Source organism: Falco cherrug, chromosome 3 (genome assembly GCF_023634085.1).
Source record: "Falco cherrug isolate bFalChe1 chromosome 3, bFalChe1.pri, whole genome shotgun sequence".
In the NCBI taxonomy this organism is placed as follows: Eukaryota; Metazoa; Chordata; class Aves; order Falconiformes; family Falconidae; genus Falco; species Falco cherrug.
In genome coordinates this window covers 105,709,868-105,734,819 of record NC_073699.1, presented here as the reverse complement: position 1 = coordinate 105,734,819, position 24,952 = coordinate 105,709,868, and the positions used below count along the sequence as shown (strand labels likewise).

The window sequence follows — 24,952 nt, the reverse complement described above, 5'->3', positions numbered from 1 at the left end:
CTGAAGTAGCCCAAGGCAAGCAGCTTCTCGAAGCGAGCCAGCCATTCCCACCCCTGCAAGGCAGCAGCGCGCTGCTGCGAGGACGAGCAGCGGTTACAGACGGAGGCGGGCTGGGGGAAGGCTTCTCACAGCACCTTTCCACTCACCGTCCTGAAGGCAGACAAGTCACTTGCAAGTGTTTTGTTTCTTTTAAAACCAAAGCTATGTGTCTCCTAGGACATACCTGCAGGACCCTTTGCAGATGGACTCATGCTGCTCATGTTGGATGCTCTGAGCAATCTGATCTAGTTGAAGATGTCCCAGCTCATTACAGGGGGGCTGGACTAGATGACCTTTAAAGGTCCCTTCCAACCCAAACCACTCTATGATTCTACCATTTTATGTTCCCTGTTGCCTAAAAAGCTAGAAAAAGCTTATTGCTACATGCTGACACTGAGCAAGTATCAGCTTCTGGGCCTAGCCATCTTTTCTGGTCATGTCTGCACGCAGAGCCACTAAGGAACCACCATCCCAGAGGTGGGCAGCTTTTGGGTCGCGACAGCTAAATCACACCCAGGCACACTCTGTTTCGGGCCCCTTTCCAAACCCAGGCCAGGCGCAGCTGTCCAGCCTGAGCCATCTGGGAAGACAGCAGCACCGCCACTGGGAGAGGCTGTTGGAGAGCCTGGCTTACCTCTCTGAGGTGGGGTCCTGGCAGTTGAGAGGGTACTTCAGCTCGATGACATTGCTGTTCTTCTCCCGCAGCAGCCCCTGCTGCTCGGTGTAGTACTGTACCAGCTCTGCAAGAGTGGCAAACTTCTCACCTCCATACAGGTCATAGTAATCCCCTGTGTTCTGGATCTTAATGTGCGTCACCTCATCGTTTCTTCTGAGGAAGGAAGGCAAACAAGACTGTGAGCATGAGGGAATGGAAACCCAGCACCGGCCTTCAGAGTCCAGCTGCCTCCTGACCACCACCCACCTCTTCACACTGCACCACACGCTCCCCTCTCGCTCAGATGCCGCTCATGCTGGCCACCCTTCTACAGCAGGGGAAGGGATGGATGCTCCTTGGCCAAGGTTACTGAGCCAAGAACTGCCTTGAGCTCCCACTCTGCTCCCAGGAAACCTCACCCACTGCACAGGAGATGAATAATTCCTCCTCTGCCATCCCTTCGTTTATCCTACACTACTTACCCTCTCAGCTGGATGAGTCCCTGACCTCACTCTGGTTTACAGTAAACAATTTCCTATGCACAAGGGTACTCGCTATCATCTAATTAGTTTTAAAAAAGCAGGGGCAAAAAAAAAAAAAATCACTCAAACCAATATATTGCCTAATATTTGCAAACCCTATAAACTGTACTGAAAGGGTTAATACTTTCCCCTCTCCAGTGGTGCCCTCCAGGCTCAAGGGAATATGGCTGGGTGCCTTTATCAGCTTGTTCCAAGAGCCTCCTCAACTGGCAAAGCCCTGCCTCCTTCCTCAGAGGGCCACACTAACCTCTGAGAGGCAGGTTAATTGCATTTTAAATGCACTTAGCAGCAGCCCCCCTGAGCCGGGGAGACGTGGCTGGAAGCCCGATGCTTGATGGACGAGCTGGGTCAGAGAGAGATTCGTAAATCTGGGCAAATTTCTCATTCTTTACCCTGCTGAGTGGCTCCCAGCCTCTCTCAATTTGTTGCCAAAGCAACCGTGACAGCAAGATGCAGGAGACTCAAGGTGGTGCACCAGGTCAGACAGAAAAGCCATTTTGTGGAGTGGGGAATTTGAAAAGCTGCAGTGGTCGCTGCACAAGGTTAAATGGAAGGAAGAGCTGGACCATGGCAGGAGCTCTGGGGCTCTCAGCAGTGGTCTCGCCTGTATCTCTGCTACCTTTCTGCAGCAGGGTACAGCCCCACAGCAATGTAATGACAGTCCAGGTATCTGGATGGTACTGGATATCTGGCCCCAGCTCCACACCACCATCTCCTGTTTAGCTTTCCTGGGCCGTAGGTACCGTCTGCCTGAGTCTGGACTCCACCTCTTGATTTCAGGGACAGGTTAAGATCTGGCTCTCAAATACAAGCAATGGCAAAAGGCTCCACCTGCCTTAGGGGATTCTGGCACAGCCCAGCTATGTCAGAGAGATGTGCACACCAGGGTGTGTGCTAGCCTCATTTCACCATGCTTGTCGCTCCCTAAGATTCCCGGTATCATTCTAAGTCTGCACAGGTTTACAGCAGTGTCATTTTATTTTGATATCTTTGTGCAAATTCCTCTAGTCTAGACAAGTGCTTGGAGCAGCACCAAGGTGACCAAGATCTCCAGCAGAGGGGATCCAGCTGCTTTTCCAGCCAGCCTCACACATGCAAGACTTGGCTCCTCAGGCAAGGTGAGAAATGACCTCCCTGGTACGTCCTCGAGTACTACACTGGCAACTGCAAGGTCTCATGGAAGTCCACCTGGGAGGACCCTGCTGACTTTGCAATAACTCACTCTCCCAAAAAGGCCTAACAGCAGACGACATCAAATTTCATGAGCCTGGGGCTGTGTATCTGCAGGACTGTGGGGTGACTGGCGAAGGGCACTCATACACGGTGACACACTGTCACACACGGTGACCACCGTGACGGGATGGTCACTACCACTACCACCACTACCATCAACTACCACTTGTGTTGCCCTGAGGTGTGGCTACCTTTATGTAACTACTGCCACGGATTTTGCTATTTCCACATCTTTAACAGTCATGTGAGGGGCTCGACACGTGCACAAGCAGATTAAATGCTGACTGTCCAAGAGCCATGCTAGAGTACACAGCAGCAGCACAGCAACGAGACAAGGCCAAGCTGGAACCTGGCGATGAAATCTGCGTGCTAAAACTTGCAGAGCCCACAGAAACATTAACAGCAGTGTGTTAGCACAGCCACTGAGCCCTTCCTCCAGATCAGCCTTTATTAGAGGCATGATTTATGATTAGATAGCAACCCTCTTAGCCACATTCAAGCTACAGTCACTACGTCATGTGGTTCTCCCTAGAACGCTGCCCTGACAGACGGCCGTATTCCCACTTACTCCATCCCAGTTGCTAAAGAGGACTGTCAACGTAGAACCAACAGTTCCAGTTCGTGCTCACACAGCCCTTCTTGGATGCTTTGTCTGGCACTGAGGTGGTTTCCAGTTGGTGTCAATTCAGCGACAACAACCAACTGAGTGTGAACAGCCAGAGGCAGGATCCGCAGTATTACCATCATCCCACATTAACAGCAGAAGAAAATCAGCAAGAGACTGACAAACAGGTCTGAGATGTGAAAATCTGCATCTGGATCCTGAAGAGTCACACTAGACCTTGACAACAAGGTCTTGGAGGCAGAACCCAACCGTCTGTAACATAGGAAAGCGATGCCCAGGAGCAGCACTCCTGGGTGTTTAGAGACATGTGGTTACTCTGGCACGTATAGCTCTGAGCCGGCCCGCCATGCCAACTCCAGCTGTCCTACGGGCAAAGACTTCAAAAGTTTGGCAATATTTGCATCCAGGGTATGAACAGAACTCACGAGATGGAAATGAAACCTGGCTGTGAAATTCAGATCCCGGCCAGCACTCTGATGACAATGCCTCTTCTCCCAGAGGAGCTGGCACGTGAAGCGCTTCTGCCATTCACGCCAGCAGCTGGACGAGAAGAGCCTTTGTGCCTCACAGAAGGCAGCAGACAAAACTGTGGTTTTGCCATTTGGCCTGAGGCTCAAAAGCTCCCTTCTTTCCACAGCTCCATCCCCACATCCCCACCCCATTACAGACCTACAAAGGCTCAGTTCACAGACCCACTCTCCACCCCCCAGGCCTTTAAGCACTTCAGGGATGAAAAGCAGAGAGATAATCAGCGTCATTTATCCCATGAGCCCTCAAGGCCATGCTAAACACAAAGGGCATTGATCGATCCCCATTTCCTTCCCATTTTCTTCTCTTAATGCTTGCGTCATCTCTGCAGCTCCAAACCGGGCAGCAGAACTGGACAGCAGAGTAGCAGCATCCATTGAAACCATGTCCTCGACACGCTGGCTGGTGAAATAAAGTACAAAGGAGATGCCCAAAGTACTCAGCTGCCCTGTGCTGGAGGGCATAGCTACTTCTGAATAACACACAGCTCTCATACAGGATGCAGCGCTGTTTAATAGCAGATGTCAGCTTTTTTGGCAGCTTCAGAGTCGCCTCCATTCCAAGCTAAGCTTCTTTACGCTATCAGCACAACTCCTTAGCTAGTTATCTAGGAGGGTTTCTTGATCCAGAATATTCCCACTTGTGAATCTGTGTCCATACTGCAGTGACAACCAGTGCAGATTCAGCCTGCTCTTCTTCACAACAGAGCACAGTCAATAAGAAGAGGAAAAAAACCAAACAGACCCTTTTTTGTCATTGAAAGCAAAAGAAACACTTTAAATGTCAGAAATACCTTTGCCTGTTGCACCCCCAAAAGTATTTTGTCATGTGCTTTTCCTGCCTGTGTCAGAGAAAGCCTAGGGCTTCACAGTGTGCACATATGAACCCTCTGACAAGCTGCAAAAAGCAACCTAAAAAAACCCCGAAGACTCTCCACAGAAAAACCAAGATGACTCTCCCACAGGGTTTAGAAACTTTGCTGAATGTTTGCTTTCAATTAAATGAGAGCTTGGGCTCTCAGAGAAAACTCACTATCCGCTAATACAACCCGACTGACACTCGCATGCAATGCAGCTCAGACACAGCCAAGTGAACTCTAGACAGGAGGTATGCGTTTTGAGTTCTTCACAGCTGATTCCTAGGAAGATGCAATTCAGCTGACTGCCTGCTCACTTAAGGTGTGAGAAGCTCCAGAAGCTGCACAGGGACCAAGGACATCCAACTGCCCAGCGAACCATTTCCCTATAGGGCATTTATGCTTTTTGCATTCCTGAAGGTGCTTCCTGCTCCAAAGAGACCCAGCCTTTTGCCCTAGGAAGGGATGTGAAGCAAAGACCATTTGCCAACCATCTGCCATCAAAAGGAGGCCCTCAACATACTCCTCTGCCCTGCGAAACTTGCAAATAGCAGCACACATGCACAAGTCAGCCAAAGGCATCCACCTGCTTGTATTACACCTCCAACTGAATGATTTGCTTCCAAATAAATTTGAGCCACTCCAGGACAAAAGTCCATTGTCAGAGGAAAACATGCTTTCTTAAGGGAAGAGGGATCTTGTGGTAAAAGCACTAAGCCACAATTTGACAATGTGATGTTCAGCACCTCCTCAAAGGCTTGCACAGTGACTCCAGCCCACCGTTTGTTTCCTAGCTGTACCGTGGACAATGCTTCCCTTAGCTGGCTGGACTACCTTGGAAGAAGCAGAACCAGGCTTATCTCTCACTGAATGTTTCTGAGAGGTAGGCCAGGATTAACAGGGCTTTAATAGGGCTGGCAGGTGCTATGATGATGAGACACAAGGACAACTACTTCAGAGAAAAGCTTCTTTAAGCCTTTTCTTCTCCACATCCAACTTTCTTCCCGTCCACAGGCAGCGACTCAACCCACCTAAGATCCCCCCCTAGTACTGATTTTGTCCTTCTTGTGGAGCACATATTCTATAGGGCAAAATCCTCCTTGATTGCATGTCTTAACCTGTACCCAGAGTGTATTTGTACATGCCTTTTGAAAAAAAAAAAGTCCAGTTACATATAGGAACGCTCAGTGGAAGCGTTAACAGGGAAACTGCTCTGGAAGACTATGGCTCTAACAAGAGTTTGTTACCCAGAAACACTTTGTACTGTATCCCATGAATGAGGATAAGATCTGTTCCCATAAAACGTGACCCAATTTCCAAATTAACAGGGTCTCTGACAGACTGTTCTTAACTGTCTTGGCATCTGCATTACTGTTGTGGCCACAGGCCAAGCACCACTTCGGCAAACTTTCAACATGCTTCTTCCCTTTGTTCAGGCTATTTACCCAGACCTGGCCAAATCTGTAAGAAGCTGTTCACTTTCTTCAGAAGCAATTCTAAACACTTGGTCTTCTGAAAGCATGCTCTGGCAGATCCCAGCAAGCACTGAAGGCTGGAAACACGGGGCACTGTCTGTGTGGCCGCCCGTATTTCTTCCCCAACAGCTCTCACTTTCAAAGGGAGGTCTATTTTGTTTAGAATCACAATTAAAAATTGGGAGACTCGGTATCAAAAGCAAACCCAGTACCAGGTCCTTCTAGGAAGCAAGCTGTGACATAGCACACAATCAAGGCAAGGAAGCTTTTCTAACAGCCCTTCACCAGAACTGCGACATGCAAATAAACTCTACTTGCATCCTCCAAAAAACCCCCCAACTAGCTCTGCTCCCACCACACAGAACAGCTTCCACAGCTGCCCGGCAAGCCCAGCTCCAGCCTCCAGCCCCTGCCAGGCGCAGAAGCTGTGACATCCCTCCAAACAGCCCCATTCAGCGCAGGTTTTGCGTGCCACTCTGAAGAAAGCATGAAGTGCCAGAGTGCTGCCATTGCCTTGGGCAAACACTGGCACTCCCAGCCTGCAGGAGCAATCCCTGCAACAAGGAGTATCACCCACATTAAGTGACCCACTGATACAGATCTCTTACTGTGTGGGTTGAGGCAACAGTGAAATACCTCCGGAGAGCAGCGCTGCAGCAACTGCATGGAACGAAACAGGACAGCTCACGTACAGACGCAGCGGATATTACTACAGCCTTACTCAAAATGACTCTCCATCATCATTACAGTTCTGCTGAAGTTGCCAGACCACTTTCCTCCCTGTTGATGTGCTCCATGTATTTGCCAAAGCACCCAAAGAAGAAGATGAGCCAATAAATTCCAATTCAGTACCCAGTACTGACGTAGCACCAGCACACCAGAGACCTCTCAGGAACACAGCCCTCTGGGCACCGGACCGCGGCCAGTGGGTCCGATCCCTGGGGTGGAACAACTGCTTGAGCTTCTCTTCGGAGACATCCCAGGAAGGAGCATGTTTAAGAGGAAGGGCTGACGAAGGGAGCCACGTCTGGCCGATTACAAGCTGCCAGTAGTTTGGACTCTGAGCTGAGGATTTTTTGAAGAATTTTCTTCTATAATTTTCAGACCAGGACAAACATCACCCGTTAATTAACTGTATCACGTCCCCTCCATGTGGCTTGCCTCTTTCTCTTAAGAGCTGAAAACAAAGCCCTGTGAAGACTAGTTGGCAATGGCAAAGGCTAAAAGAGTAACACAGAGGTAAAGAAAGAAAGAGAGGGAAAGCAGCCACAGAGTTTCATGGAAATCTTCTCATAATTCTGCAGAATTATTTCCTAGCCTCTCTTCAGGGACACATATCTGGATACACACCAGCACATGGTCACTTGGTGTGTGGTCTGGTCAGCCAAAACGCCATCGCCTGCTTTCCTTTCAGCCCACATCCTCTCTGTAATTAAAACGAGCTGCATTTCCCCTCACTGGCTTTCAAAAACCCTTGAAGAAGCTGAAGAGGGGTTGAAAGAAAGAGGAATTGTTTTCCTAAAGGTACGCTCTCCTACTGACACCTCTATTTTAGGTAGTTTTTTAAAAGATACCAATATTGTTTCCTTTGAAAACCTTTATTTCTCAGGAAGCAAAAACATGTATCGATGTGTCCAGTTCCAAGATAAAAAACCCCACGCAAACAACAACAAAAAAACAAACAAAAGAAACCCAAACAAAAAACTCTGTCAGGATACAATTCTAGGTGAGAATAACACATTTGTTATTTGTGTGTGTGTAATGTAACAGGGAAAGGGGAAAACCATAGCGGGAAGACGGCCACCCAAGTTTTCAGCTCTCACAGCGCATAAAGCTACTCATTCTATACTTTGTTGGGTGTTGCAGCTCTAATTCCCAAGAACATTTAAGCACGTGTTTTGGAGCCATCAGCAGTGGGCAAAAAGCGTATCGCTCAGATGAAGTATGAGCAAAACTGGTCTACCTAACCAGGGACTATGTCCAAGCAAGTTTTCTGTACCTGAGACTACAGGGCAACCCCTGCCTCAAAACATGGAATAGAGATGGGATGAGCCAGGAAAGAGCAAGGACTTGCAGGTAGAAGTAGTCAGCGAAAGAATTCTTTCCTTATCTTTGATTTGTGATGCCCCAAAGCTCAACACATTGCCTCTAAGCTTGTGTGTCTTATTTAATGTGCTTTCCTGGAAACATGGTATGTGTCACAGTATTGGTTTACTCAGAACTGTGAGAGCTGGTCAGACTTTCCACTGAGGTACAATCTGTCAGTGGGTTGTGGTGATGCTGTTCAATATTCAATATTAAGGCATGCTGTATTGCTCTGCTCTTAACTTGCCTCTCATTACGGCAAGGCACTGTTCATGCATTAGGGCATTAATTGGGCTCTATCTTATGGCCAAACTAATACTGTTATTAAATATTTACAGCAACACAAAGGTCTCCCTGCAGTAGGAATTGGTCCAACCCCCCTCCAATAAGCTGATGCTCCCCTTTCCTCCCTCCTCTCTGCTTTCTGTCACAGAGCAAGCAGAAAGGGGTGAAGAAATAGTAGCAATAATAGAACTGCTCTGATACTCCATGGGCAGCCCCATAGCTGTCCCACGGGAGGCCAAGATTTTATCCGTCTCAACACGTGCCACAGCTGGAAAAGGGGAGGCAGCGGATCAGCAGAGGTGGAAGACGACAAATCACAACAGCAGAAACACACATGGCCTTTGGCTGAGGCACAGGGACAGAGCTCAGGGAAGAAAACCATGCAGACTTGTGGACTGACTCCACAGCACAAGGCACGAGTGCAGTAATGCAGGTGTGGGAACTCGCCCTCTTGGCAAAGCCATTTACCTTGCTATTTCGGGGTAATTATGCTGCTTGCTGGGTATCTTTCCACATCAGGACACTGTTGCACAGCCATAACCTGCATCTGCTTGCACACCGCCTGGCTAAGCAGGTGCTGTCAGTACTTCACTTTACAATCAGACACCTCTCTGACTCACAAAATGACACAAAAAGAGACGCGAAGCTCACATGAAGATAACCCCCCGTTTTACACGTATTCCCTTGCTGTCATAGCTTGCTCAAGGCAGCTTTCTGTGGCTGGGTTTATTTTCCATTTTAATTAGAAGCACTTCCTGCCTCTCTCATTACCTCATAGCCACTCCTGATTGTGAGATTACTGGGGAGCTAGCGAAGTCAGATCCAAACGCTCCCTACCCAGCCTATGCACGAGAAAAGCTGGACTTCTTCCCTTCTGCTGTGTTGCGCCGTAGCAGAAGAAGCTGTGGTTGGTCAAAGCCACCCTAGAGGCAAAGGGCCAGACTGCTGGGATGCATTCCCCAACACAAAAGGAAGCATTTGAAAAAATAAGGCAGCTGCAAACCCTCCCTCTTGCCAAGCAAAGAAATGACTGCACCTGGCAGAGAGGGCAGAGAGGAGTGCTGTTCAAGTCTGCGGACAATTGCAAGGGGGGAAGAAATAAGACCAAGAAGCCTTTCATCTGAGCAGTTAAGGCAACAAGGAGAGAGGGTGATGTCTCAGCGGAGCCAGGCAGGCATTGCCACGCTGCCAGCTGCGGGGCAGAGGTGCACATGGAGGGACCGAGGCTCAGACTCTGCTGGTACTCCTCACGTCCTGCTGGATGTCACTGCCCTGACAGGTGGAAATGCTCTGTCAATTCTGTTGTTTGCACAAAGTTTCTCTAAACATAGTGTTGGTCAAAGGATTTATAAACTCACTGGAGTTTCCTAAACAAGATGAGGGCTGTTTAAGTTAAACAGAAGCCACCACAAGAAAAGAAGTCTGCGTTGCAAGTGCCTGGAGAAACCTTTGCTGAGCTACTTCTCTGCAAGGCACCAGCTGGATGCCACCTTGAGCCCACAACTTGCTTCTTTTATTTCAGGGACTCACTGGGTCAATGTTACTCTTTGCCTCCTCCCTTTCATTCATCTTCAAAAAGTTCTACCCAGTGCCTCTGCTCCACTGCATTGTACAGGGCTACAGTCACAAAGACCGTTGGCAAAACCGCAGCCTTCCTTTCTGCAGTTGCTTTGGCCCCAAAGAACACAAGAGCACTTTACAGGTGATGCACATGACTGTGTCTGGTAACATGGGCACTGTGAGGCTGGTCAGTGAGCTCAGCCTCTTACGGAGGCGTGCCTGGGATCCCTGATAGACACAGAACACAAGTCTCTCCCAAAAGCAACTATATTAAGTTCCTTTAAAACTGGACTGAGATAATAGAATCACAGAACCATTTGGACTGGAAAAGACCTTCAAGATCATCAAGTCCAACCATTAACCCAGCACTGCCAAGCCCACCGCTGAACCATGTCCTCAAGCACTGCATCCACATGTTTTTAAACACCTCCAGGGACGTTGATGCCACCGCCTCCCTGGGCAGCCTGTTCCAATGCTTGACCACCCTTTCAGTGAAGAATTTTTTCCTAATCCCCAATCTAAACCTGCCCCGGTGCAATTTGAGGCCGTTTCCTCTTGTCCTACCACTTGCTATCTGGGAGGAGAGACCAGCCCCACCTCACTACACCCTCTTGTCAGGCAGTTGCGGAGAGTGAGAAGGTCCCCCCGAGCCCCCTCCTCTCTGCACTGAACACCCCCAGTTCCCTCAGCCACTCCACATAAATTCCTGCTGGGCTTGAACATACTCCCCCAGAAAATAAGCAGGCTTGTTGTTACCTTCCCTCCTCTGGCAACAGTGGCTCTGGAAAAACACGCCACAAGCACAGAGCCAGCCCTGGCTGGGCAGGGGCACGTGCAACCCACAGGGATGAACAAACCCAGAGTAGGGGGGTGGGAAGCGGTGTGTGCCTTTTGGCACAGCTCCTGCAGCGATGGGGGGGGAGTTTACTTTGGGTGGTACCACAGAGGGGTCATCTCTCCCCTTGCCCATCCATCAGTCAGAGCAGGGTGTGCTGGACAGCTTGAGACAGCCCCTTCCTCCTCCACAACCCGCCGGCTGCTGTCGGCTTACCTGACAGAGAGAGTGAAATCTCCTGGGTTGCTCTTACTGGGTCGAGCCAGAAAGCTGCCATGGACACCTCTGGTCAGGAGCAGCTTCTCTGCCTCAATTCCGCTGATGTTGGGATGAAACCACCTGCAAAGTGCAAACATGACATTTGAAATGGCAGTTAGCCTGGGCTTGCCCTGCCTGCCTTCCCTGCTGCCCGGGGGCAGACCCCACCTTCCTACCTGCAAGGCAGGTACAGAGCCCCAGTCCTGCCCACCCTCCTCCCCACCACCTCACGGGGCTCAGCTTCCACTCAGAAAACCCTTCCCTTCAGATGTCACCGTGGAGAAAGTCTTCTCAGACATTTCTCAAGAGAGGTCTCTTCCCAAAGGACTTTGTCCTCCTGTCCCTCAGATCAGGCAAGAGCAAGAGCCCCACACGCTTTCCGTGGCACGGGCAGGAGATTCCCTCTCAGGAGGAAACCACTGGCTGAGAAAACAGCTTTGACTTTTCTGGGTCCAGGTCTGATCCTGGCCAGATGCTTCCCACCCTGCCAGGCTCATGCCCTTGGAGCTGCCAGATGAACTGGGCCCAAGAAAAGACCTGCATCCCTGAGGGTGCTTAAAAGAAATGCCTGAAGGGTTTCCTGGCATGTGTCACAACAGGAAAAAAGAAAAAACCAGAAAAAGCTCTAGTATCAAGGGCCCTAAAGCTCTTGTTCTCCTCAGGGAGAACACAAGCCTCAGGACTTTGATCTCTCCCATTTCAAGTTTGTTAGGAAGAGGGGATGCTCAGAGCTGGAGAGCAGGCGGCTTTGCTTTGATGCTCTGTGCGGGAAGGAAAGGCACGCTCTGGTCTGCAATACGCTGCAGCAGCAACAAGCCCGTGTGCTGCCAAAGGATTTCTCAAGCACTGGTGCAAACGCAAGGGCAAGAGCATGTTCCCAGGTCTCCCTCTCTGCCCTGCCCACCAAAGATAACAAGTCTGCTCCAGCCTCAGCTAAGACAGCTTTGACTCTTCAACTTCAGGTGAAGCAGCCGCTTTTAAACTCATAATTAGTCATAGCCCAAGCTGTGGTGCTGCAGCCACCTTTCCCAAGAGCAGAGAGGAAAACGACCCCAGCTGCACAACTGCTGGGTCAAAAAGCAAAGTTTTCTGCAGGGGACCGGCGCACAGCCAGGGGAGCAGCAGCAAAGGGAACGCTGCTGGAAAGCAACAGCGCGGTCGGTGCTCACGGGCAGCAGGGCATCATCGAAAAGGGACAGGCAGACAGCTCACCCTAAGGGGAAAAACGTTTCATCATATCGTGAGCTACTTTAGCACAATCCTTGTATTTTAAGTGTCACCCTACTGACCTCATTTCTGATGCTATCAGTCTTGATCAAGTTTTCTTGATGGAACTGCAAGACACTGTGTTTCCCCAGGCTTTAATGCCTACTAAATATGCATACTAGACCAATGATTCCCCATGTGGCACCAGCTTTACGGTTCGATCTTTCAGAAGCTGCTGAAAATCCACTTTCTAAATGCCAGGCTATTTTGAGTAATCTCACAAGTCACACAAAGAGCACCCCAAACAGAGTCACTCCATTCTGAAAGTATTGCTCAGTTTTAGATCGTGCCAGGAGACATTTCTGCATGGGACTGCTGTAATATTTTTTGTGAGCAAAGAGGAGGACATGAGCCACAACTAACACTGTATGACAACAAAGCTAGCTTACTGAGGGTTTCTGGCCAGCACCAACTGCAAGAAAAGAAGCTGCACACTCAAAACTCCCTTCAGAGTAAAAGGGCGATGTTTTAAGAGTTCCTGCATAGGCAGACACAACTGCTGCACCGCTCTGAACCAAACGGCCCAGAACTGCAACGCTTAGTTTTACCAGCAAAGTGAAATGTGGGTTCTCAAGAGGAGCATATCTGGAAACATTTAGTAAGCTAATTTCTTGTATACAGCTGACTGTGGATCAGACTAGCCAACACACTGTCCCCCACAAAGGGTTTGCGAGTTTATCTCGATTTCTGCAGAGAAATGTGTAACCCAGCATCTCGCTGAGCGCCTGCGTTAGGAAATACACCCAAAGACTAAACCTACAACCATAAGCACAGGCACACTCATTAGAATGTGTTTGTCCCCAAAATACACATAGAAAAGGTCAAGAAATGTCACCATCTCCTCCACAATTTGGGATTTCCTCCCTCCCACCGCAAGCTAAACAGTTTTGATTAAAGATCCTTGAATTCTGGAGGAGGAGAGGTCTGTTAGGGAAGGGCCATGGAAACAGATGGTAAACAGGAATCCCAGCATTTCCAAGCCTTATATTCCTGACATCCCAAGAGTGACACGCTTTCATAAATCCACTGTCTGCTGGGCCAGCACTTAACCGTGCCGCAAAACTGCTACTGGCACAGCAATGAATGCCTCTAATGGAGCTTAATGGAGCTCAGGGACAACACAAAGCTGCCAAAGGCCACACATAACGTTTCCACTGAATGCCTAATGGCAATAAAACCAGCACAATATTGCTAGCCAGAATGCAGTAGGAAATACCTAAGGAAACATCTCTGGTAGAAGTGGGATGAGAGCTCCTGCAGGCATGTACCCCTAGCTGCGAGCACACAGCAGTTCTGAGTATCTCAGTGTAACAGCAGCACCTGCCCAGGGGTGTGCACCCCTCAAAGGCTGCCCTGACACCTCCCCTCATTCCCCTGTCACTCAAGGCTCCCCCATAAATACTTGCTGTCCTGGGATGTGGTACCTCAGCCAGAGCCAGACCTGTGTGATGCTGAGAACTTTGTGTAGGCTGTCAGCGTCAGGGAGAGGGCAGAGGTGCTGGGGCTGTAAATCTTCCAGCATCTGAGACACTCTGCTCCCACAAGGAAGGTGGCAACAGAAACAAAAGGACCTTATGTCCAACATCCCTCCAAGTGGAAGAATGAGTGCTTTGGAAGGGAGGACCACAACCCTCTTCCTTTTCCACCGCAACAGCTGTTGACCACAGCTACAAAATCAGTTTGCATCAGCCCCTTTTCAGCATCCTTTCTCTCGGTGAAATACTGAGAGGGAATAGCAGAGGCCACTTACTCTGCAAACACTCAGCAGTAGGAGAGCACTGTAAAACAAGACAGGGAAGGAGTACACTGGGGGCGAATCTGGGGCTCTGTCGACTTTGATGTTGTCTCTGTGTCACTAAACAGAAAACTAAATGCTAAACGCCCTTTCCCTTAATGACTCCCACTGCTTGGACAGGAACCAATTCATACATGCATACACGGACAGATTGTTATTTAGCTTGGAAGAAGCACAAACAATGAGCTGAGGAGAAAACCTTTGCAGCCCCCATGAACAGAAGAGTGAGGAAAGGTTATTTCCCAATTCAGCATTGAAAAAAAGATAAGAATGAAAAAAAAGAGGCAAAGCCCTCTTCAAGCATAGGCACCTCTCCCATGGATTTCCAGAACAAAGCAAACCTCCTCGCACAGCTCATCTTCGGAGGGCTGCATGTGGACGGGAGCGTATTGCTTGGCACTACTGCACACAGTCCGCCTTCTTGAGCCAGGGAAGACGCTACAGGCCTGTCGCAGGGTATTCTCAAATTCAAGGTAGTCTCCATTTGGGAATTCTGGTCCCAAAACTGAGCACTTGCTCCCCAGAGGCTTTTCTGCCTGGACTACATAAGAATTTGCAAAATCCAGGAGGTTTGTTGCAGCGCACATCCTCAACCCCTCGGGCAACTCAGAGAGGTCCAAATAACTCAGCCCCCACCCCTCCCACTCGCAGGCGATTCTGGCACACCTACTCCCACATCCCAGCTCGCTCCCTGTTCCTGTAACAGTGGAATAAAAAACAACAGCAAAACCAGCCAAAACTGAACTTAAGGATCTTTGGTTCGTGGGGGTTGCCCCATCCTACTCGTGTACACCAAGAGCCTTCTCTAAAGCTCTCTGCTTTTTCATCCTGTGGGTGAAGGCACAAGTGCCACGGCCACCGCAGAGCCCAAGGTGCTTTTATCAATACAGCTTGTTTTTCCCCTGGCCTGCAGCAAGCCGTACGTGCAGAAGGCATCTTTAGAGCTGTTTTTCACGATGGTTTTTACTGGAGTACATTTGTTGGTAAGCAAAACCAACCCACAACAGAGCAGACGAGAAGAAAGCACCAGCCCACACATCTCTCACTAAATGGCAACACTAAAATGTGCAAAGAGCCTTCGACAGCCCCACCGCCTGCAAGCTGCAGCCGTGCATCAGAGGAGCAAGCACCACTCACTCACAGGGGAGCCCTGGGCTTTGGGTCACATCTTCTGGACTCACAGATTGTTTACAGGAAGATCTGCAATGTTTTGAGAAAGAAAGCAAAGGAAGAGAACCCAAACTAGATCCCCAGCAGACCCAACCTAGATCTCCAGCACAGCGGGGGAGAAAATGTGCATTGTTACTATACCGTCACTGTTTTGATGTCAGCAAACTGCATTATTGTGCAGTAGGTCATTCAAGTCACCGCTCGATTTTTAGTGTTATTGCAGAACTGAGTCAATCCTAAAGAACTGCTTCAAGTAAGAGCGGGGATCTAGCAACTCTTCAACTCTACCGCTACAATCAAACATACAGTCTACTTTGGGCAATACTCCTTTTCCCTGAAGGGAAATGCATTTCCCTTCCATCGTTCAATCCAGCTAAAATCAAACTTAAATTAAAAAAGCCACCCATAAGTGCCTTTCAGGAACCAAAGCTACAGAAAGAAATTTATTAAAATAAAGAGAGAAAAGGGAGGGACTTGCATGTAGTGTTATCCCCAGCACAGGCTAACAGAAAGACAGCGTTGGGGCTGCCGGGAGGAACCCTGCAGAGCGGGAGGGGGCTCTGTGTCGGGCTGGGGCCAGGCTGGCCAGTGCACCAGAGAACGTTCATGCTTCTGCATGTTCAGAAGCAGAAAGGTCCAGCAGCCATGAGGCCACCAGAAAGCCTGCCGTGAGAAACCCAGCATGGCTGAGGGTGCCACGGGGGTGGCAGTCGCTGACGTGGCATGCCCTCAACACCACCTTCCTTGCGGGGAGCCCCTCAGAACACCAGCCCCAGCTCTGAACTCCTCCAGCAGCACCAGCTCTTCGCCAGCTCCGGCAGCCTGCAGCTGGCCCGCGTCCAGCAGCTCCCACCGCCCGAAAGCCTCGTGCGTGCTGATGGATGGACCGCTCGAGCGCCCCAGCCAGCATGGGCAGATCTGGGTGCGGGGCTGACAGAGGCAGATCAGCTTCGCCGGCTGAGATTTACCCACTTACACAAAAGGGCAAACCTTAGGCCAGCTGTCCCTCGCCTGTGCTCTGACCGATGCAATGGCTACAGGCCCTTCCTGAGACCCTGTGGGTACGAAGATAGCGACGGTGGTGACACAGCCCCCCAGGCCCAGGGAAATCAGATACAGGGACCTCTGGCTTCAAGCAGGTCCCTGGGTGGGAGCAACATTCCAACAGAAGCTCTGGAAAAGCAAACCTTTCTCCGTGTTAAAAGTTATCAAACAATTTCTCTTTAATTACTAAAGAGTCATCGTTTCCATACAGTATTACTCATTTCCTCTGTAACATGAGCAGGAATGCTTTCTTCTGCTGGAATGCATCCTTGTGCCCCTGTCTTGGGATAAAACAGAACAAATAGTTGAGCAACACCGTTACACCCTCAGAAATCTATAAAACAAGGCATTATTAAAAGCCTGGCTGGAATGCCAGTGTTCTAAGCAGCTCCAGCAAACGTCCCATGGATAAAAAGCATCATACCTGAAACGATACTTCTGAAATGATTCAGAGGCCGCTGAATGCGGCATTGGGGAAGCAGGGTGCCAGCACCCAGACCCACCAGCAGATGAACTCTTGAAAATGACTGTCTGAGGTATAACAGAGGGATACAGGTCCCAGCTAATGCTTACAGGGCTAACCTATGGGTAAACAATGAAGTTCCTAAGTGAGGCCCCAAAGGAGATGGAAGCACCTTACTCCAGATCAGCACTTTTCCTTTTTCCCTCCTCTCATACAGCTCATGGAAGGCACAAAGCGCATCTCATGCAGAAGAGAAAGCTGCCAAGGAACACACTGGCTGCTGAGACTCACAGACCAGCAGACCCAGGATGGTTACCCCAGGACACTGCCCAAACGAAAGCCAGAGCCACCCCCAAAGACCTGAAAGCAGCTGCCACAGGGTTGGAAACCGCGTGTGCCCAGGGCTTCACCGCACTTATTCCTGGGCACCCCGGAGAAGCCACCCCCAGGCACACAGCTACTGCAGCTCCCGTACTGCCCGCATCTAAAAGCTGATTTAGTCCAACGCTAGCAAGAGAATTTGGAGCATTTTTAAGGGTAATTTTTTTTTTTTTTTAAGCTTAGAGAGGATCAAAGCAAATGTGGCTCAAGAGACAACGCCTACGCACTTCGTGTGTGGTTAGCACTGTTTGGTTCAACACAAACTCCAACCCAGCAAGCTGAGGTGGTTCAAGAAACTGGAAAACACAGAGGAGGGGACCAACCACCACCAGACTTCCCTTCTGCTATGCTGCAGCCTCCCAGCACTAGCCAGGAGCAAGGGTCAGCGCTCACAGCAGAGGCTGTCGATACAGGGCACAGGGACCCCCAGGTTCCCCAGCCAGAGCCCCCTCGCCTCCCACCGCAGTGAAGGAAGGGCAGGATGTGAACCCTGCCCTTGGAAGCCACCAGGCAAATAAACAACTGAAGCTTCTTCCAGCAGAGAAATGAGGCTGACCTGTGACAGCAGGCGTAAATTGGGGCAATGCAGCGTTTGCAAGACTTCAGTTTCCTATTCACCAAATGGGAAGAAGTCTTCGGAGCTGCTTAAAGGACCCAGACGCTTACCCATTTAAAGAGAATATAAAGATCCATCAGTTTGTTCTTGTGCTTGCACACAGCAGAAACACTCCTTTCAGCGCTGAACAGCGAAGGACACACACCAGCTGAGCTCCCACAGCATAGCTGAAGCAGAAGCGAGGCCGAGACAGCCACAGAAGCAATTCCCTCTCTGTAAGGCTATCAAATCCATAGAATGGAACCAACAGAATCATAGAATAGAATCATCAAATCATTTAGGTTGGAAAAGACCTTTGAGATCATTGAAGTCAACCATAAACCCAACACTACCAAGTCCACCACTAAACCAGGTCCCTATGTGCCACAAGCTTCTGGGTGGCACGAACACTGCTGTCCTGTCCCTGCGAGAGACCTCTGCTACGGAGGAGGAGGAGCACCCATGCATCAGGGTCCTGGCTTGGAGAACAGAGGAGCCTCAAAAGGGAGGCAGACTTATACTGGGACTGCGCCCCTGCTGCCTCTGGGAACAGCAAGGCGCCACAGCACAGTTTGCTCTCTGCAGGCAGCCTGTGGCCAGGGAATACCATGGCCACGCTCTCAGCCAGGTTGCTCTGGCCTCCCAGCTGCCTGGCCACTTGGCCACCCCGGTTATGGGAGGAGACACAGAGCCAACTAATATTTAGACCCACTTGTCAAGAGTGCTATCTGCTGAAGAGACTGCTATGCGTCACGCTCAGTGGTTTCCAAGAGGAATGAAAAAGGCATCCCTCACTTGAATGTTTGGAGTTTTCTGCAGATACGGTTTGGGATCGGCAGCAGCTACAGCATCGCAGCGATCCAAAGGGCAGCGGGAACTTGCTTGTGTGAGCGGGGTGCTCCTCACAGACTGCCTGGGGTGAAGCTGACAAGGAAGCCTGTACTGTGAGAAACCAGCAGCAGACCACATGCTGCCAGCAGCTCTTCAGCTTATAAACCCCTCAGGCTGCAAAAGGAAGAGTAAACCTCCTAGAAACCACTCAGGACCCCATGTAAAACAGAAAGCATCCAGAGTGTCAGTAGTGCTAACTTCAAGCATCGAACAATGTGGTTAGATTTGGAGTGTAGGGTTTGACATAGAAAACAGTAAAAGCACGGCTGTATTCTCCTCATTAGAAGACACTCAGGGTCACCCTATCCAAGCTTTTCTCTGGATTCACCAGGGCTTAAGGTTTGCTCTGCTCAGTACTGTTCTGATACTTGCTGGATACAAGTGGCGACTCCGAGAAAGGTGCTTCATTTGCACCAGGACCAGCAACAGTGCACCACATGGTGATGCTGACACACTAAGCAAAGATGCTAAAACATTGGCTGTCAGCAAAAATCCACAGCAAAGTGCTTGCATAGCATGGCATGGCACTTCCCAGGCCATCGGGGGGGGGGGGGTGGGGGGGCAATGACAGATTTTCCTAAAAAGATGGAAATAAGCAATTCCATGTTAGCTGAGGGAGAGGTCATACTTGTCCTGTGACATTAAGGCTTAATTTAGCATACTGTGCATTTACTGTTCAGCAAGGCTGCTGTTGGTTTGAAGATGTTTCCATGCTGGATTATTAGCATTCACACCTTCATTGAAAGCTGCTCTACACAGACATGGCTGCATATAAAGCACTTCTCAAACCTGACGGAGCTGCAGCCGCCTCCTTTGTTGGTTCTAGTCTGGTTCAATTCAAATCCCATCAGAAGACTCATTATACCAAGCACAGCCTCAAGGGAGTGTATTAAATAAATATACCCTGCACATCTATGCAGTTCTACCTACAGGTAAATATTTTCATTTTCCAGAAGCAATTAGCATCACAACAGCTAACCATGCCAGTGCACGTCATCTAATATCCCCCAAGACTTTCGTAAATAACTTCAAAACAAACTAACAAAAAATCCTTACTACATTTCTAAGTCAGCATACCCGTTTCCACAGCAGGTACAGGAGTCTGCATTGCATTCTCTGGGGTGCAACAGTCACTTCTATGGAAACCGGCTTGCTTCCCCAAATATTTTACACAGCGTTTTCCTAATGGATCTCACACTACGGTGAGAATAGTTAACGACTTTCCCTGAGAAGGCACATGTCTTATTTTCACCAAATTCCAGTAGAATCTAGTTGTCTAACGTCCTCTGGCTCATTTAAAGCGCCCAACTTTTGCACAAACCAAATTCTCACCACCAGCACAAACAGCCAACTCAAAGCAAACAAGGTGTTCATGCAGAAGGTCTGGCCTCTCTCCACTGCCATTTACTCCAACGCTTAAGGAACAGCACAAGCAACAGCAAGTAGCAGATGGACTGGTTACTGAGGCCCTGAACCTGCACAGAGGTTGGCGAGATTGCTCCCAACAAGCAGATTTGGAGTTTCCAGCCAGTTCTCAAATTGCCTTAGAAAGAAGATGATGCTCCAGCCTTCCCCAGCCTCCCTGATCACCCCACAGGCTGGGCAGAGGCCTCCAAGCCACTCCATACCCCTCTGCCGACAGGGCTGGACACCCAAAAACTCCAGTGATAAATCTGGGACAGACAGGCACAGAAGCTTGGGTCAACCTGTACTTCATGTGGCATCACTGAAGTCACCTGGTTCTTGACAAACCCTTCAATAAAAGGAACACAGGCTCTCACAGTACAAGAGCAGGTAAGCAGGGTAAAACCCTGCCATGCTTTTGACATGAGTAACCAACTCCCCAACTGACCTGTCGAGAAGAGAGCAGCATTAAGTAGCAAGGATGAAAAGGTGTGCAGGGTTGGAAGAGACTGGAGACCTTTCTTTGCTGCACAGCAGAAGTCAGGCTCTCACTTCAGGAGGGGCAGATCAGTAGTTTCTGCAGGCAAACTCTGGCTATTCGCAGGGTTTTGTAGACTCCTCTTTTAAGCTGCTGATGTGCCCCACTGGATTTGATACCACAAGGAAGAGCAGACGCTAGAACTCCTTTTGTGTGCAGTGGCCAGCCTAGGCTGAGGATGCACACACGTTTCCCACCAGCCCCACCTCCTTCAGCAAGGCCAGGTTTCCATTAACATCTGTGAAAAGAGCCAGGGTTTTGCTTAGTTTGGTTTTTTTTTTTCCCCTGTTCAATTTTCAAGGCTTATGGTTAGTGAACATGTGTGCACAGAGGGACTTCCCCAGAGAAAACACAAGCAGAGCACCATATCGGGGAGAAGAGCTGAGACAAAGTACCCCAGCAGGTACATGCTCAGCGAGGCGATGGTGGGCACGGGCAGCTTTGGGGTGCCGATCAGCCTAACTGCGCATTACACGTGGCCAGGGCGCTGCAGAACTCTTCTGCCAGGCTCAGGTCAAAGAGGGTCTCACCAAAGCAGCATGAGAGCCACAGACATGAAACCAGGTGCCCTGGTCCTGCATACCAGAGCCCAGGCTGCTAGCCCACTGGCAAGCCCCAGTGAAGCCCCTGGTGCTGTTTCCAACAGCTAGCAACACAGCCGTGAAGGGTGACCAGCACCGCCCAGGCACCATGCCTCACTCCACCGCTGGAACTGCTGCAGGGGCTGCTCAGAGCCCCTGGCCGTTCACTGCCCACCCGAACCCCTGGGGGAAGCCCTCCCGCCAGCTCTCTGGAGAGCCACGCTCCCTTCCCAGCAAGCCACTGCCTTCTCAGCAGCTTTTGAAGCCTGCTAGCGCATCAGAGCTCAAAGCAAAGGCAACTTTCCCGTTCCATTCAGCGGTCTCTGGGCCAGTCCCTTCTGAGACCACCCCCAGCCCACCGCTCTTGTGTGGAATGTGTCGCTCGTGCTGGCACAGAGTGGGCATCAAACAGCCTGGGCTGCAGCAACGGAAACCTCAAACCGACATCTCTGCCCATCAGGTGCTGGCCTTCCTGAAAGGCAAGGCAGAGCCGCAGCCCACCTAACGCCTCTTTACATCACATTCAGAGAGGGGTTTTAATTCACCACCCACGTTTCAGTTTGAAACTCAAATAGCACAGCCAGAAATGGTTTCATGTACAGCTCTTCACTTTTCCATAAATGTCACTTTCAAGGCAGTGCACTGGGCAGACTGGTTTCAGTCAAAGCAACTGGTTTTAGCAAGGGATTAGCAGTGGCCTCTGACTACACAGGTGAGATCGGTTTTATGACTTTGTCATTTCACTGCAGCTTCAGTCCTGTCCCTGGAGGAAGGTGGCTGGACAGACCCGCAGCTGCCACCCTGGGGGAGGGGGTGGCTTTTGCTCAAACAGGAAGAGGAGAGTACACATACAAAACTCAGAAACAGCAGTAAAAGCACTCCAGGAGCTCTTTGCTGCAGGCCTTACGAAAACAGGAGCAGGCAACACCCTCCTGGCAGGGAGCTGGTGCAGACAATTTCCATTTACTGGCTCTGGAACCTCAGCTGGCATTAATTGTTAATTAATATAAATTCACATCTGTCCTATCTCCCTGACACATGCAAGACTCTGCACTCATCTACTCCCTATGATTCAGTCCCTGCATCTAAATTATTCTAGTCCATGCTTGCCATTGGCACATCTTCCTCTTTTCACGTGCTGTCCCATTCATTTACCTTCTGAGCCACCCCCACCATCTCCCCCACCTCCTGAAAGCCGCGGTACATTCATGATCTGTCACAGTCTCTTAGCAAACGGTTTCAAGTTGATTCAGTGTCTAAAGCAATGATTTTGCCTAAGAAACTAGATAGCTTGTTAAATACGGCTGACATCAGAACAGAGAAATCACTCCAAGAACAAATACCACAAAAAACTCCCGTCACATAAATAGCAGCCAGTTAAGGCTACGCATCAGTCCCTCTGCCTGGGATGGATGCACAGGCAAACATCATCTGGGGGACCTGGCATCTCTCTGTGGTCCCAGATTCTCTGCTTTGCAAAGGCTGCAAGAGTTCACACTGCTTCACTGTTTTAGTGTGAAACTGTTAAAATTAGCATTTTGACCGATGCTCTTTCCACTTCAGAAACAGACCCCACTCTTTTCTCATAACTCACCAACACAAACCAAAGCACACAGCCCAGTATGCCCCCCTCCACCTCTGGAGCCAGTGACCGGCCATTTACCCCCAGAGATGTAGCAGCTACGCCGTCCATGCCAGCACTGCTCCAGCTGTGTCCAGGAGCAATGCTCCCTTAGACACAGCCTGGACCAATAAAGGTGTAACCAAGTCCTCTGAGCTGCCTTCAGGTTTAAAGCCTACAGTGACAAGTGCAGCCACAGAAGCCCTTCATTCAAGCACGTTAAGGCACTTCCACATCTTAACTCGCTTTACAGCACAGTCAGGATGGGGAGCAAAGCCCCACTGTGACAGGTACTACAGAAAGCTCTCAGAGGGCCAGCCCTGCAACAGCATCTCATGATGCAAAGTCTGAGAAGAGCAGCGTGGGAGAGGCCAGAAGTAGTGTGGCTTGCTGAAGTTTACCCAGCGAGATCAGGACTAGGACTGGCACTTCACACTCCTATTAAATGCAGCCTCCAAGCTGGGCCTGATTTCCATTAAGGTTGATCCGCCTGGAAGGACAAAAGCCTGAGAAGGACCCGAAGCTTGCAGGCTGACTAGTGACTGCCAGTGGCATCTGGCAGTGACCCCTGTGCTCCCCACGGCTCCCTCAGCCTGGGCTCCATCGCCGACTGCCCGCTCGCTGAAAGCACCTCTGCCCCGCGCAGCCCAGAGCACGAGCACGGGGGAAAAGAAGAGTCTGTGAGTACAAGCTCACTTCTCTAAAAAGGCTAAGATCTAAGATGTGAAGAGTCAAAAATGCAATCACACGGTCACCTGTTACCTCTCTGGGGAAACCCATGACTATTAATCAGGTCATCGGCTCAAAAATAGCAATTTCCACAAGAAAAGCCAGAACTGCAAATGCAGACCTTCCCTTTGTGGCAAGTACTTCACAGTGCACCGGCACATGGGTTTCACTGTCTGTGTCAAGAAGCCTGGGTGAACTTTACAGACAAAAGGTCATATTCATACCCTTCTCACTAGATACCCAGTGTGACAGCCTTGCTAAAAGGAGGGGGCGGGGAGGGGGGGGGGAAGAGGGATAAAGGCCTGCCACAGTCCTGTTTTCCTTTTGACCCAAGCAAGCACTTGTCAGGCAGGAGGCTGTGACACAAAGCACTTCAGCCCAGTACCCCCCTACGGACTCTCAGGGTCTGCAGAGGCTCTCTGCCCCAGCCAGCACAACAGCCGTGGGCACGGATGCGGCAGCTTGGCCGCTGCAGGCAGAACAGCCCATCAGCACATCTCTTCTGCATCCGCCTCAGCTACTCGCAGGAAAGCCAGGATGACTGCCTGCTGACAGCTCAGCCAGGGCCTCTGGCACACAAGCTGCCCCATTTCTGACACTGATTTAGTCACACACCTGTTCCAGCGACACTTCTATCTGGATCTTTCAGCTCTAGTTTGAGAGGCATGGCTCACCCTGGCTTCAGGAAAGATGGAGGAAGATCTGCAGGTCTAAAGGGGCGAACAGCTCACGGGAGATGCCGATTTCACAGCTACTAGTCTCAGCGATCCTTCCAGCAGCCAAGGTGAGTCTAGGCTATACCCAAGCCGAAGTGGCTGCAGAGAGTCTGATCTCACCCCGCACACACGTTAAGCCAGAGCATTCCATGGCTCTGCCTATCGCAGGGGCTTCCTCACAGCCCATCCCGCGCTGCCGATACGGAAAACCTCCTTCAGCATCGTGTCTTGTGCTCCCCAGATAAAGGCTCTGCAGTGACAAGGAAAGGAAGAAGGAAGCTGGGGACAAAATTAAGATCCAGGACACAACAATACACCATTTGCAGACAAAAAGGACAGCATGCCCTGGAGGACTCAAACAAACAGTAAGGCACTAGAGCACGAGTGCGTGACCTGGCTTTCAACAGCAGCGTGAAGCGGAATTGCATTACATGCTCGCACAGGCGCACATAAAGTGTGTGAAAGAGACTGTCACCTGCCTGCCATATTGCTGTCTCCTCCTCACTCATCTCAGTGAGCAGCTGCTGCCCATTTCACTCCCACCAAGCCCAGCTCTGGTACCCTCTGGGAGCCTGCAGCAGATGAGGTGCACATACAAGAAACGGGAGGGATTATGCCTGTGTCATCCTGAAGGTCTCCCATCACTCATGGTCCACTGTTTTGCAAACACTTAGTCTAGCAGCTCCGGTCCTTAGAGCAACAGCTTGTGAACACTCAGCACATCTGTTGCTCAAGCTCTCCCCTTGCTCAAAATGCTTCCTACAACAACGTCCCAGCACCCT

The 24,952-nt window shown here is 50.2% G+C and overlaps 1 protein-coding gene across 2 annotated transcripts in view; it reads right to left on the bottom strand.

Annotated features, from left to right (window-relative positions):
• Positions 1–24,952, bottom strand: part of LOC102054041 (tyrosine-protein phosphatase non-receptor type 11-like) — a 57,975-nt gene that overhangs the window by 11,899 nt on the left and 21,124 nt on the right. For both annotated transcript variants that reach the window (XM_055704089.1, XM_055704090.1), the window contains exons 2-3: positions 10,935–11,057; positions 674–868 (exon numbers count right to left, since the gene is read on the bottom strand). In XM_055704089.1, coding sequence (XP_055560064.1) covers positions 674–868; positions 10,935–11,057 — 318 coding nt within the window. The remainder of the gene's footprint in view (positions 1–673; positions 869–10,934; positions 11,058–24,952) is intronic.